A 16,540-nucleotide genomic window follows, 5' to 3' on the forward strand; every position below is an offset into this window, starting at 1 on the left:
TTCTGCTACCTTGGCAGTAGCATCAAACCCTTTATCTCTTCTGTTGGCAATTAGCAAGGCATCCAGGTGTTCACCTGTGTTTGCCTAGATGGGTTTGTAAATTCTAATCATGGTCCAGACTTTTCTAGTGACTCCAGCTGCACCTTGGTAGAGAGGAGGGATAGACTGTTGCCAAAGGACAATATTCCCTGCAGTGAAAGGGGTGTGGACTCAGACTTGACGGAGACATTCTTGTCCATCCACATAAAGAACATGTTGAGTCTTCAACAGGGCCATAATTGCTTCCTCGTCCAACAAATTTGGTACATTAGCTATTCCTGACAGTGTTCGTTATTTGCAACTTGATGGCAAAAGATATATGTACACTTTTTACTATCCAAAGCTGAATTGGCACTCATCCCCACCCTCAGGCCTATAAAAACTGTTATAACAGAGTGCCTCTGGATGACTTACTGGCACTTCCATCCATTTTTCCTGAGCTTCAGCCATCCATTTCGTACCCATGTTTCCACACAAACAGCTCCTTCATACAGTCCCTATAGATATGATACTCTGGTATTCCTTCCTTGGTTTCCTGTCTCATTGTGTCAACAGCTTTTAACTAGACTAAGAAAAGGGGATGGATGAAAAACAATCCAAATTCAACCCTGGGTTATGACAGGAAAAAACAAAGGCAAAACATCCACATTATTTCTCAAAGGGCTAACCCCTATACTATATAGACTTATCTACACTGGAATCTTATGGACTAATGTCCCAATTACTTTAACTGCTACACTGGGATCACTTCCCCAACCAACAGACCCAAATAGGTGATTTCAGCTTGATACTGGGAGGGTCTCTGAGGTAGTGCTCCTTGGCAGAGTATTGTCCCAGTTACCACATTTCTTGGAAAAACACCATTAAACAACCTCAGCAGCCTTTTTAGCTACCTAAGGGATGAAGTTTGGGATATTCCTCTATTTAGTCAGGAGATGGTTTTAAAAGTCCCCCCAAAATCTTTATTATGAATCTGTGGAGTTCAGTCAAGCACACAAGAACTCATTATATTATATGATGCCAAACTTTTATAGTAAGACATTATAGTACACAATAAAGGTATGTGTTAGTATAAGAACCTTACCTCTATCATTAACAGCTACTCGATTGTGTCCTTCCTTATCTGCTTAGATCACACACGCACATTAATAATCTCAGACTCCCCTAAATTCCTGGGGATGCATACTACTAGGCTATACATCCACCTTGAACAAAATTCAGCTAAAGATTAAGAGTTTATTTTTTTATTTTTTATTTTTTTAATCCCATTTATATCCCGCCCTTCTCCGAAGACTCAGGGCAGCTTACAATCTAAGCACAAATCAATGTGCTTAGCAATAGCCTTCCCACACTAGATGGTCTAACCTAGCAGAATACGCTTCTAATGGAAAATCATTGAGTTCATTAAGCCTTTAGTTTCCATCACAATTCCCAACAATAAGTTTAATCACATTTTTTCAAAAGACATCATTAATTTTTATCAACACCTTTCTCAGAGCACATTCACATCTCTGGAACATAACTGAAATTTGGCAAAACTATTCCACAAAGAAGTGTGTGTTCATCATATTATGATCCAAAATAACAGAACCACATCAAATGTTCAAGTGACATCACTAGTTCTTGCATTAATTCCTGTACTATGCTGTATATTTGCTTCCTTGTAAATGGCTTACCTAAAAGTTTCACCTTGTTCTGCTAAAACAAAAATCACAACTACCGTATTTTCCCTTTGCCAAGATAATCAGAAAACAAAGCTCTTTTTTCTTTCCCCAAACCATGCTCCAGATCCATTCATTATGTCAAAACAGACAATCTCTGGAGTTTAAATAAAGTAGTTTTGAAATGATAAAGCAGCAGTGGCATGTATAACTAGCATGATCTTTTACCAAATCCACTGTATAGTAAAATACAATTTTATACTTTAAAACAGTACATACTCTTAAGATGCCCTAATTTTGTATAGAAAACAAAATCCTAAGAACCTTCTGTTCAATTTCATGTGGCATTTGCTCATTTCTTTGATTTCTGTCAACATACCCTGACCACCAATTGTTTGAGGAAGCAAACAATTTCTATATATTTCTTTTTTTAAAACCATGCCATGGTATTCTTTTTCATCTAGCCTCTGAAGTATTGCTAAGGAAACACAGGGAAACAGCCTGAAGCTTCACTTCATAGAGTAAGTATATTTATTCTGTTTCCTAACCAGAGATGCTTGTGATTGATGATGAAATTCCCCCTATTTCCACAAGGCATATGTATGTATTTCTTTACAATATTTAGTGGCCAGTCCACTCTAAACCAGCTGAGAGGTTTGCATTAAAAACAGAAAATGTAAGATCAGTTTAAGTAAAGACCATGGCAGGACACAAGAAAAGGAACAAGCACACCACTAGTAAGAGCACTCTATCACACCATTCACAAATCTCTCTAAAGTCATAATCTCCATCTCAATTCAGACCATCAATGCAATAGCAAATGGCTAGTTACATGTGTTTCAGAGGAATGGAGACATCACTTACCCGTAAAAAGGAGAGGTCTCTGTTATGTTCAATGCTGGTGATTTCTAGATTGCCCATTACCACTTCACAGTTCTCATAATATTTTCGTAATGTACGATACTGTTGTTCAAGGTCAGACAGAGAGCTCAGTTTGTTCTCAGTGCCAGCACAAACTGTAAAAAAAAAGGAGAGAATGGGAATAATGAATAAGACCTAATATAGATGCAGCCCCCAAAATTCATGCATATTTATCTAAAGTTAAATGACTGTTAGTACTCATATAAAAGATATTCCAGCCAGTTAATGCCGCTGGGGGGGGGGCGAAAGCCCTAATAAGCAGGCATATACATAGAATGAAGGCTATTGCTAAGCACATTGGTTTGTGCTTTAGATTGTAAGCTGCCCTGAGTCTTCGGAAAAGGGCGGGATATAAATGGGATTTTAAAAAAAGAATTAGGTATATATGAATTAGTTCATAAGTGTTGTGGTTTCCTCATTGTCCTAATTTTTTTACTATTCACTGGTATATGCAACGTTAAGAAAATTATTTGAAACTCCACCAGGGTTGGAAAAGTGAAGCCCCCAGAATAGATGACATGGAATTCTGAACAAAAATGAGAAAAGCATTAATGCTACCATAATAAGCACAATAAAAATTCAGGAGCGTGCATATCCTGCAGTGGGTTTGGAAGCAGTTAAAGCAATGCTTTCACTGAATTTATATCAGTGCAGCATGGGATTGTCATTATAGCAGATACACTTCTGCTCCCGATAGATTTTTTTTTGTTTGTCTAAATATATTTTCCAACATAAACAATTAAGAATAATTAAAGAAGATAGGAAAAATGGATTTTGAAATCAGTTACATGGACAAAAAGTGTCAAATTTGACTATTTTACTAAATCAGCTACAGTACTTACTCTCCTCACCCTATTCAATAAGGAGTCTATTTTTATTAGTTTGCAAGTATCACTTTCAAATTTTAAAAACAAACAAGGATACAAAGAAGGCGTTTAAAATGTTTTTTTATATTTTTATATTACTGCAAAGTCTCAAACACATGTATTCTTACATTATCTCAGGCATGTGATAAATCAAATATGATGAGATTTGGCAATTGTGCAAGAGTACTAGAAATTTTTTTAAAAAATCATTTCCAGAATAATGCTTTGATATCTTAAAATATAGAGATTATTTGCAGCTATGCCAGAAGAGTTGTCTATCAAAATCTCTCATTGTTTGAGAAATGCCATTTAATGATTGTACTGTACACTTATTTTCAGAAGAATAGCTTTGTTTTTGTCTTTCTTTTGTTTTGTTTTTTTATGTAGTAAATACTGTACACATAGTATCCTGTGCACAAAACATACAATCCTGGGGAAGTGGGGGGTTGTTAGTTTCCAGCCCAAAGGGAGTATATTTTCTTCTGAATGGACCAAGAGCACTCTGCTATGATCAGGTATAAAAGCAAGGAAATTGCAAAAGCTGTAATGAAGGTATGTGGTATCAATGGGAACTAAGCAGATATAAGGGCTGCGAATAAGGTGGGGGAAGGTAGTGGGCCTGTCGGATATGTCCCACTTTCAAGTGAAGTGGTAGAGAAGTAGGTGGAAGGAAGTTGCTGAAGAGGGGGGCCCCACAAGGTAAGTCAGAGGCATCTGTGGAGAAGAGGTTGGAAAGAGAAATGCCACACTTGAATTCAAACACACTGGCGAAGAGATTAGGCAGGCAGGTCGCTACATAGCCCATCTGTTGGAGGAGGTACTCAACCTACTTGCTTTAATGTCTATCACATAGAACAACCTGCAACATTTTCTGGTTTCTTCCTGCTTTTCACCACCCTGAAAATCTGTGTCTTTATGTTCATATAATTATGCTTATGCTGGGTAATTAAACCTTTTATAATTTAATGCTGGCCAAGGTTGGCCAACAGCTGCCATTGCAAGAAAAATACCTTTATAGCTTGTGCCTTATCTGCATGAAAATATTTCTATCAAAATAGCTATGTATGTTCAGAAAATATTAAATATATACTTAGTAAACATGATAAATCGCTTCCTGACTATAGAAAATTAGCAGCTAAATGTGGGCTAAATGTTTGCTTCTTTGTTTCTTTACATTTCTAAAAGTTTTCTGTTAAATGATTGGGCATTCTAGTCACACCATATTAGCCTCTGTAAGATCTGTTGCTTAAGGAATCAGGTATTCTACTGAAGATACCCTAACTTCATAAGATTAAATTGATTATGCTTTAACAAATACTCCATCTGTTTAAAATCACAGATTAATTCAAGTTCCTTTTTATTACAATATTCCATAAAGCAGAGGTATATTTAGCCCCCTAAAATTACAAATGAAGCACCAAAACCCAGAGTGTTTGTTTCCAGAGTACATCTAACACAGGAAAGTAGTCCATATATAACTGAAGCATCTTCTTATTAACTCTGTGAATTTAAATTGAATTGAAATGTGAAATCAAATCTAATTTTCAAAGACTAGTTTTTGGACAGCAGACCCAAATATACCCCTGGAAGACTTTTAGTCTGGGAAAATGTTGAGTATCCCTATGATAGAACCTAAACATTTGGGAACTATATTGGATTGTAGCCATTCTATATTTCTACATTAATCAATTTGGTAATCTTTAAGATATTAGGAGAGTGTCAGTTTGCTGTTTCTCCCTATGATCTCTCAGCCTTTTTTTGCTAACATCATTGCATATGGCACTTTATTTATTTTTTTATCATGGCACCATGACCGGAGCATTGAGAGAAAGCCTGAAAATAATATGGCTGTTAAAATGTTGGAGGGCGCAAAGCATGGCTGGCAGGTAAACATATAGGAGACTCTATTTGTGCAGCTGGGCCTGCAGGGGCTCTCAGCCTTGTTGCTTGTGCACCATTCCCTGCATTGTACAATGGCATTTATATTAGGGTTATATGACCTAATTGCTGGGGTATCAGTAGAGTTCCCATATTTAGTGGTGTTGGTTGACTTCAAATGCCTTCTCTCAGTAAGGAGTTTAGAGAGGTCAGAAACCCATGGCAATCACTGGACCAAGTAATGAAGGACCCAACACACATGAGAGGTCAAACACTAAACTGTGTTTGTTTTTGTCTCAGGACAGACACAAAGGACCATAAGTTAAGTATGAGCCAACAACATACTGCAGCTGCCAAAAAGGCCAATGCAATCCTAGGAGGAATCAACAGAGGTATAGCATCAAGACAATGAGAAGCGACAGTATATAAAGACTCTTCCCTAACATTTCTATTTTATGCTTTTAAATCTTTTAAATCTTGTTATTTTTTGTAAGTATTTGAGATTTTGGGGTTATATTATATTTTGTTGACATCGTTAGTAGGCCAGAACCCCTGTATATAGGTGGGCATACAAGCAAAGTAAACAAAATAAATTTATTTATTTATTTATTTATTTACTTAAATTTATATGCCGCCCTTCTCCCAAAGGACTCACCAGCTCACAACAATAAAAATTAAAAAAGAAAAAACAGAAAAATTTAAAAAGAAATAAACTAATAAATACAATAATAACATAACAATTTAAAACCCAGTAAAATCTAATTAAAATACGTAATCAGTCCAGATCTGCTTGTTGAAACAACCAAGTCTTCAGGTCACGGCGGAAGGACCGAAGGTCAGGGGCCGTCTGCAGCTTCGGAGGTAGTTTGTTCCAAAGGGTCGGCACGCCCACAGAGAAGGCTCTCCCCCTGGGGGTCGCCACCCGGCATTGCCTGGCAGACGGCACCCTGAGGAGGCTGATTCTGTGGGAGTGAACCAGGCGATGGGAGGTAGACAATGGCAGCAGGTGGTCTCGCAAGTACCCCGGGCCTAAGCCATGTAGGGCTTTAAAGGTTATTACCTTTATATTACCTAATGCTGGGAAAGATTGAGGGCAATAGAAGAAGGGGACGACAGAGAATGAGGTGGCTGGATGGAGTCACTGAAGCAGTAGGCGTGAGCTTAAATGGACTCCAGAAGATGGTAGAGGACAGGAAGGCCTGGAGGAACATTGTCCATAGGGTCGCGATGGGTCGGACATGACTTCGCAACTAACAACAACAACACCAGCACCTTGAAACACACCCAGAGAGCAACCGGAAGCCAATGCAGCTCGCGCAGGAGTGGTGTAACATGGGAGTACCAAGATACTCCCATAACCACCCGCGCGGCTGCAAATTGTCGAGTATATGTCATAAAAGTGTCAATGCTGCAAACATTGGATGTTTTACTCTGACAATATAAGAAGCAGCCTTTTTCTTAAACTGTTTGCTCTGAATATAATGAAGCTGCGGGGAGGAGTATACTAACCCGGATGTATAAATTAGATAAGAATGGCGTGCAAGATAATGGAAGTGAAGCTTGCATTTTGGGCTGATTGGAGAATGTGATTAATGATGTGTAATTAGGCAAGGGAGTTGTGCATGATATGATGGGCTTGGGGGAGGAGAATTCAGATTCTGGCATCCATCCATGAGTGCCGATGCTTCATTCTCATTATTATAGACTTTTTAGAAAAACAATGCCTGAATGTTGTTTGAACTGTCTCATTAATCAGAACCATGACAAAAAGATTGTGAAGTTTGAATTGTGGCACTATAAAGACTACCTATTTTATTTTATTTTAAGCCTTTGTGGATTACAGTTCACTATTATTCACAAGTGTTTATGCTTTATTAAACTTTGACAAGGCTTGTTATTTTTGCTTTAAAAGAGTAACACCCTGAGGCAATCTTTATAGAAATGCAATTAACACACAGTTATCCCTCACTGAGTTTCACAAGTAATTGCAAAGGGTTTCCAGAACACAGTTTGACCAAGTCAAGATAGCTTTCCAACTCCACATATTTTGTTGAATTATCCTTGACACATTAAAACTGCAATTTTCTTTTTCAATTCCTGGAGCTGTGTTCTGGGTATCTCTGTGTGAGAGACTGTAACCCTATTCAAAATAAAAAATAAAATAAAAAGATGCCATAGTTAACAGGATTTCAGAAAATAATATATATGAGTTTCTCTACATGAACTTGTATAGCAGGACTTTTAGCTGAAGAACTGATTTGTCAGTCAAATATTTCATACACAAGGCACTGCTCACAAAATTAGGTTCATTTTCAGAAATTTATTTATAACCCCCGAATCCTGAAAAATCCCCTGTCTGTGTCAACTGAATAATACAGTTTTAACTTTTTTTAATTACTGCAGAGGTGAGGATAAAAAAAAAAATCAAGATGGCAGTTGTACCTTCAACATACTAACATGGACATAACCATTATCTTGCCTTTTTTGAATGCCCCTGGGCTTTTATACAAAAATGCCTAATCACTTTAATAGTGGGGAAAAATGTTAGACTGAAGCAGCCTAAAAGGGAGGGAATCAACCTCATGGTAGTCAAGGTCCCAAGGTATTCTGGCCACTAAACAAATGGTACAATTGTCCCAAACAGCAATTGGCTAACTTCCAGCCAAAACTAAGGGTAGTTTGGGATTTGCTGCTTGGTTCTGACATGCATTGTCAATGATTTACAACAGTCCTCCCAAAGCAAAAATAATAAAAATTAATATTAATCTATAAACTATCAAGAAAAATAATCTAGGAGGGTGTGAGTTCACAATTATATGGGTTAATTTGGGGCACCATTAGAGGACTTTGTTAAAAGATTGTTATCTCATTTGCCTTGGCAGTTTTAATAGCCATCTAGAATCAAAACAGTGAGCCAGTTTGCTGTAATGATTAATGTATTGGGCTAGAAACCAAAGACTATAAGATTCTAGTCCAGCCTTGGGCACAAAGCCAGCTGGGTGCTCTTGGGCCAGGTCACTTTCTCTCAGCCCTAGGAGGAAGCCAATGGCTATCACAAAGCAGTTCTGAAAAAGCCTTACCAAGGGATTTGTCCAGACTGCCTCCAAGAACTGTACACAATTGAGCAGAAGAAAATAAAGAAGTCAAAACAGACTATTCTGGGCTAGTCTACATATGTCTCATCAATTTAGAAAGGAAAAACTGTCTGTGGCCATGATACTAAAATATTGGATAGGTATTTCCCAATATCCATGAAAGCTGTATAACACAATATTTATTCCCATGCCTGCTTTTCAAGAGTTATACATTCAAGTATTGGGAGCAATTTTATTTTAGTTGATATTATAGAAATACTCTATTTTTGAATATTTTGTTCAGTACATTATTTATAGTTATGATTATGGCACAAATCCACCATCTTGTAATAGGTTTCTTTCTCAGACTCCAAATTCTTTTCTGAATTACCAACCATCTCAAGCTTCCTGCTTTGTTCAAATGTTGTGAATTTATACTGCAGGGTCTACATCATGTGTATAAGTAGCTACAGCTGTTTTAGGCTTTCCTGGAACCATCTTTCTACTCTAGGCCACAGATAAATTAGCTATTTCCCTCTTTCTCCATCTCTACCAGTCTTTTCTTTGTTTTGTTCTAATGTTGTTTTGCCTTAAGCTTAAGTCCTTAACTCTGACATAGGTACTGGACTTGACAAGCAATTAGAACAAGCAATTTCGACCTGTCAAACCTTGCCAGATTTGCCATCTGCCATCTGTGCTATCATCTGGTTCTCCTTGAGGCCTTGCTGTGTATCTGGATACACTTGCACAGAAGCAAAGGAAGGGTAAACCCCACCATGCTGTTGGTTAAAAATGACACATTGAAGAATGCTGATGTGAAGGGTATTTGTCTGGATTTCTATTTACGATTTTGGCTCAAGTTTTTATTTTGTATTCCTTTACTATGTGGGTAATATGGAGAGCTATTTTGTCAAGAAACCTCAGGGCATAGTAGCTTTGCTACTTACTTAGCTGTAGGTGCCAACATGCTTTCAGGGACTTAATCTCAACTGACTGCAATGAGCTCCAACATGATCTCATTCCAAATGGATAGAAACTAGCTAAGACAAATGTGATAATTTTTGCACCAGAAAATTCTTGTAACCAAGGTGAATATCAGACTCCTAACTAAACAAGTACCGTACATTGAAGAGTTTCAGCCTGTTTGGATACGTCTCTTCCCCCCCCTCCCCTTTTTGGCAATATATATTTAGCAGGTTGGTCATGCTGACTGCAAATAAAAAATCCTAAATATGCTAGCCTGTTTTTCCAAACAAGGAATGGAAAAAGGATTTTAATATTGCATGTTTCTTGTCTTTTTTCCCTCTCTTTTGAAGCAGTCTCAGTTCAAATTTTATGTGTCATGAATCACATATTCATATCGTGTCATATTCCACCAGGAAACCCACTGTCTTTCTGAATGCTGGCCTTTGAATTCTGAATATTTAGTGTGCTACTCCTGGATTGCAGCTTTAGGAGAGTTCTTACCAAGTTATACAACAGCATTCTAAATCTGCCTGAAATGCCATTTACTGGAAAGATAGAGGACTAGTTTTAGAGTAAATCAATATAGGCCTAGAACAGTATTAGTTGAAATTCCGTCTTACAATGTATAATCAGCAGGCTTTGCCTTGGTCTTTCAGAATTTAATCATTTATTATTTAAATAAGAATTCAGTTATATCTCTTCTCAGACATAATCCTAGTTACCAAGCACAGGACTGTAAGTCCTTTACACTTTTTTTTTTTGCTTGAGAATTAGAGTTTTGTATTTTGTATTTTTTAAGATGTAACCACATCTGTACCCCTGAAAAAGTATATTTGTAAACTAAAGAAATATCTTACAGGATTTTGTCATTTGTATCATAAGAGAAATTGAAATTTTTATTCACTTTGGCTATATCTATAAATCCTATTGGGTAGCTGCAGCTGAGAGTTCACAGCCACTGCTACAAGTGTGCTTGGATTCATTGTTCTTGCATTTTAGTATACTGATACTTAGTCATATATCAATAATGTATTAACATGCATTGAATATTGTATTCTGATTCTCTGCAATTACAACATAAAACTATTTCTGCAATTATTATCCTATATAACTATCTCCTAAACATATTTTTGAATGCAACTTTCCAATATTTTCATAATAAAAGCTGCTTTTTAAAATTATTCATCCATTTCTGCTGACAGGCCATCTTGATCAAAGATGAATTTCTCTCAATATCTTAACTGATTTGGACCACTTTACAATCCAACCAATGCAATTTTAATTTTTTTTGAAAATCCCAATGTTGTACACTTTTTATTTTCTTTTATTATCTTCCCCATTCTAGAAAGGAACTAAAATCATTGTAAAGCTACAATGTCAAATACAGTTAATATACTGAGAACGTACTAAGTTGTTGAAGTTGAGATAACAGTAGACTCATGGACTTGGACATCTAATCAAACTCTTTGCTTAGGGCAGGAATCCAAAATAAAGTATCCCAGAAAGACACTGGTTCAGCTTCTGCTTAAACATATCTCTTGAGGAGTAGGTCAAAGCCTCTCTGGATCATTAGTTCTTTTGTCCAACTATTTCTTAACCTTATGATTGGTCCAAATTGCTGAGGTCCTCTCCTGAAGCTGCCAAAAGAAACAGCTGGACTCTCCCCTGTAGGGTGACCATGTAGCAAGTAGTATAACTAGATCTAAGAATAATAATGCACATCTAACTCTGTGTGTGAAAGAGATTCTCTTTTTTCCCCAAGGATAGTATACACATAACAATATGTTTTTAAAACTATAGAACAGAATAGCCATGAGTTGAACTGTGGAGTTTTTGGTGTTCCCTGAGCTTTTACAACTATTTCTTAACTAACATGGATACTTTTGGGAATCTTTGTCCAAGCTGCATCTTTTCTTCTGCTTTTGGAAACCTACACCATGTCTACTCACGGTATCCAAAGTGCAATAGGCATCAATGCTACATGATGAGACATTAGGTTGATCAAAAAATGCTATCATCAATGGATAATCAATTGTCAGATACAGGAGAATGAAAGGTCCTGTGTGCTTTCAACTGTGTACAAAGTACAGTGTACTTTTGTAAACTTCAATTTCTCTTATTGCTTTGTGATAAATTGCCCGAAACCACTTTTACTGATTGATCAAAGCTTCATTCTCCTTTAAATATCACTTCTCTTTGTGCTTATTATTCAAACTTGGCCAATGCTATCTTCTTTTCCTTGCCTTTTTATTTATTGATAAGGTTGGCTATACAGTAGAATATATTTTACCTGACCTGTGATAAAACGTGGGGGTCTAAAGGGAGACAGAAAATTGTATGAGATGGAAGGGAAGCAGAGATTAGGTACAGAAAACTGCTATATGAATAACAGCAAAGAGAACAGATCCTTTTTCCATTTAAATATCTGCTCAGAAGGGAAATTTAATTCACAAATGAACTTAGATAATATTTGTTGTAATGCTGAGACTAACTCACTTCCAGCCCTTGTGGGCTTATGCTTTCTGGTTTCAAAATATTAAGATTTTTTTTTCTACCTTTGTTCCTGCGTTCAAACTGTCACTCTCCAAGAGAGTCAAATTTCTGTGGGACTTGCAAAAAACCTTGCTTTCATAGATGAGCAAAAATACCCAACAGTATAAGTTCTTACATAAGTACTGGCTTTGTGATAGTGTCTGAACAATAGAGAGACTGGAAGGAGGGATCATTGTCCAGAGAGTTGCCTGAATGCAGTAATCATTTATTTGGCTTAATTGTAATTTAATTAAGAGTACACAAATATATTGAAACTTCTATCCATCTAGTCAATTTGTGCCTCTCCATAATTCTAAACAATGGTACTCCCAAAATGAATCTCAGCAGGTCACAATAATAGTCCTTCCCTCCAACTGAGATTCCCAAACTGTATTATTATTATTATTATTATTATTATTATTATTATTATTATTATTATTATTAATAATAATAATAATAATAATAGCAATAGTAATAATATCTCACAATTTTAGCTTGTGCAAAACAGACGATTTGGGTAGTGGTAGTATGGGATGGTAGTGATCAGTGTTTAATTTTACCAAGTACAGATCAATATAATTACGTGTAATTATTCACCATTTGATTGCACTGCAATTACTATGTAGTTACAGGGTAACTCTGTGTAGTTAGTTGTGCTGTAAAATTAAAGTGTTACCCTGAGATCCACAAATTACATAATAATCCTCTTCAATTAGTAATTACCACATAATCCATAGGTCACATAATGAACAGGTACAAATATCTGTTGTGGATAATTAGGTTGAGTAATAACCTAATTAAAGAATACCACGCCCCAAAATTCTACCCACATTGCACTGCTGAATTGAAAAGGATTGGGTTGGGGGGAGGAAGAGAAACACTTAAAACCAGAAAAGGCATAGCAAGCCTCTCATGAATCAAATGAAGTACTTAAGCATAAAAGAGTCCCTAACCCTTTAGGGTTGAGACTGTTCTGTTTAACTTAGCAAAAAGTAAGTTAAATTTGACTGACATTAATGTTTCTCCAAAGCTTCTCCAATATTCTGGGAAAAAATGCTAAAATGATTTAGTTTTCCAATCCCTATAGGTTTAACTAAGATTAAATTAAACTGCTATACATACTGATGATCACCCACCTGCTCTCAACTGAAGAAAAATACATTTTAGCAGAATTTCCCAGCTGAATCAATGAGACAATAAATCTAAAAAAACCTCAGTCATTCATCCTAACAATGGGATGCTAGGAAAGGAAGGATGTTTCTAAACAAGATGGCCAGTATATGATAGGCCAAAATCTATTAAGTCCAGATTCTCTTCTTTGCCTATTGCAGTCAATCAGGTGAAAAACTGTCTATAGCCATAAAAAAGTCTATAGCCATGAAATGTGAAGTCTTACATGCAATGTTAATATTTCAAGGAATATCAACAGGGTGGTAAGCTAAATGAAAAGCATTAAAATAGTTTCTTTACTACCAGCAGACTAAACTAGACCTTTGAATTATCATAATTGAAACAAACAAAACAAAACAAAACAAAAAACAAAAGATCTGGTTACTATGCAGGTTAAATGGTATGTTGACAATTCTGTGAAGAATTGTGATTTCTCTACTGTATTTTGTAAGAACAGGAATAGCAATAAACAATTCCATAAATGGCTCTCCTCTTCAATAAACTACAACCTTCCTTCTAAAGCAGTCGCCATGTTGTTTATTCCCAGCTTGGACTGGACCCTGATGAATATTTTTTTTCTACAGTACAGTACTAAAAAGGAAATTTATACAGTTCTGATGCCATTGAGATTTTATGAAATCTATTGTGTTTATATTGTTAAAGATTGCAATTTGCACAGAGTTGATTTTAAAATGGAATAAAAAAATATACATGAAAATCAGTGTCACCATTGTTCAATTGTTTCTTGCCAAATTCAAGCAATGTGAACTTCAAGGGGTCTGGTACTCACAAGAGAGATTTAATTCATAATCTTTAGTTTGCACACTCTTGCTTTACATACCTATGATCTTTGTGAAGTAACCTCATGGAGAACAAATAGTATTTGGCCTTACAGGATAACTTCTTCCTACATCTGGTCATTGACCATAATAAAGAATTTTGATTTGACCTGACTTGACTACTTCTTCAAAGTCTGAATGCTAAGAAACAATACAACTCAAGCTCTGCCTACATTTTCTCCTAGTTTTCCCCCAGTCTCTTCAGACTCTTCCATGTAAGAACATGGATAATACGTGAAATTTTCAGCCAATCATTTCTGATATAAATTGGTTTATTGCACAATCTTTTGAGAGATTATACCCCAATAAACCTGAGATTTAGCAGAAATGATGAGGATGATGAAGGTAAAAGCGATACCGCTCTTCCTTCCAGAGCAATACATCATTTTGCATGCTCTTCCCTAAAAGAAAATGTCAAGGTATTATAAAAATGATTAAAATAAGCAGAACAAATTGACTGGCAACTGGATAATACAGTTGATAACAGTGAGAAGCAGAAAATAAAGTCAACCTGGACTGATTGACAATATTGCTGCAAACTAATTTTGCTCTGTTTTAAACACAACCCATAAATATTAACTACATATTAATAATTAAAATGAAATATATTATTCATTTTGAACACTCTAAAAACTAACTTCAATATTGCAGATCTGGATTTTTTGTAAATATTTTTTTTAAAAAAATCAATGTTTGAAAATTTTTTGCATTATTTATTTTAAAACATAAGGGACAAACAAATGATTTCACTAAAAAGTGCTTAGTGGCTGGAAAATTAAATACCAATGAATAAACAGAAAATCTATAATTATTCTAAAATTTAAACATGCTCATAATAATCAAATAAGCAAAGTGTGTGTGTGTGTGTGTAAACAAACAACCCCCAAAAGCATATGCTAATGACCACTGATCAATCACCCTCAAGCATGGAAACAGGCCTTCCAAAATGGGCACAAAAAGCTTTGATTCATGATCTCTGATGCCCACAACTGCCTGGAAAAATACCAACACATCACTGACAAACAAAAAAACCACGTGCCTCAACTCCATCAGACAAGACCTGACAGACACCTTAGAATCCATGATCCACAGAATGCCAACAAAATACAAGCCCAAAAATACCACTCACTACAAGAGAAACTCAATACCATCACCCCAAAATCACAAGATGACAACTCAGAACCATGGATCAGAAATCTATCCAGCAGACCTCTATCTGACGACCAAAAGACAATCCTCACACATGGCCTCAATTTCAACCATAAAGATGCTGACCCCATTGAATCCCTTGCCAATCTCGAATCCGTTCTATAAATATAAAACCTGGACTAAGAAACACAAGAAGACATCAGACAAAGAATCATTCCCAACATGCAATGCAGCAGACAAAACAAAACACTCAGGTAAAAGGAAAAGAGAGCACTGAAGACACTGAAACAAGATGAAAGCATCCTACCAGCGCACAAAAGCAGACTAATGGTAGTAATGGTCAAAACTGACTACATCAGCAACCATCTCAATGACACCAACACCTACCAAATAATCCACAATGATGTGACAAAACAACTAGAGAACAAAATAAAAGACAGCCTAAGAAAAATGGAAAAAGAAAAACAGCTAACACCACTAGAGACAAAGCAACTATAAGACTCCTCCAAACCCAGATTCTACGGACTCCAAAATACACAAGAACATGATCCCCTTACACCCAATTGTGTCTCTATCTGGAACACCAATGTACAAACTAGCAAAAACCCTGCAGAGGAAACTCAGACACCTGGTCAATGACTCAACCCACTCAATAAACTCCCCAGAACAATTTCTTCAATGCATCAAGATCAACAAGGAAGAAATTATGGTCTCTTTTGAGGTCACCACTTTCTTTACCTCAATTGAGATTGACCTGGCTAAACAAAAAACACACCACCTACTCACTAAACACCATACACACAAAGATGATGCCACTACAGAACATTCCATGTCCACAGAAACTATTATGAAATTCCTGGATCTATGCCTCATCTCATACTTCAAGTTCAATGGGAAAATCTACAAGCAAGTACAAGGTACCCTGATGGGACTACCCATATCAGGCCTAATAGCAGAAGCAGTCCTGCAATGACTTGAATCCATAGCTCTACCCACCATCTAACCAAAATTCTGGACACACTACATTGATGACACCTTCGTCATCAGCAAATACTTCCAATTGAAGAAACATACCACCTACGCAATAACATATTCCCTGGGATCAGGTTCACATGAGGAAACAGACAACAGACTTCCATTCCTCAAAATTGACATAAGGAGACTAAACAATGGAGAACTGGCAACCCGTGTCTACCGCAAACACATGCACACGGACCAGATCCTCAGCTTTGCAAGCAACCACCCCACCGCACATAAAAGAAGCTGTGTCCAAGCCCTGTTCAGAAGGGCCAGGACACACTGCAGCACCACAACACTAAGAAAAGCAGAAGAGAAATGACTGCTTGATGTCTTTCTCCATAATGGCTATCCAAAAAACTTTGTATTTCAATACACAGCACCCAAACCACAACACACCACACAGCCAAATATCATACAAAAACTAA

General features: G+C 36.5%; 1 protein-coding gene across 2 annotated transcripts in view; it reads right to left on the reverse strand.

The window, feature by feature from the left end:
• ERBB4 (erb-b2 receptor tyrosine kinase 4) overlaps nt 1-16,540 on the reverse strand; it is a gene marked incomplete at both ends in the record, with an annotated part of 1,087,596 nt that overhangs the window by 670,457 nt on the left and 400,599 nt on the right. The window contains one exon of one of the 2 annotated variants that reach the window (XM_081313989.1): nt 2,565-2,716. In XM_081313989.1, coding sequence (XP_081170115.1) covers nt 2,565-2,716 — 152 coding nt within the window. Of the gene's footprint in view, nt 1-2,564; nt 2,717-16,540 lie in introns of those variants that run through there. The other variant, XM_081313990.1, reaches the window with a different exon arrangement.

Source organism: Vipera berus, assembly GCF_964194415.1.
Source record: "Vipera berus genome assembly, chromosome: 1".
NCBI lineage: Eukaryota > Metazoa > Chordata > Lepidosauria > Squamata > Viperidae > Vipera > Vipera berus.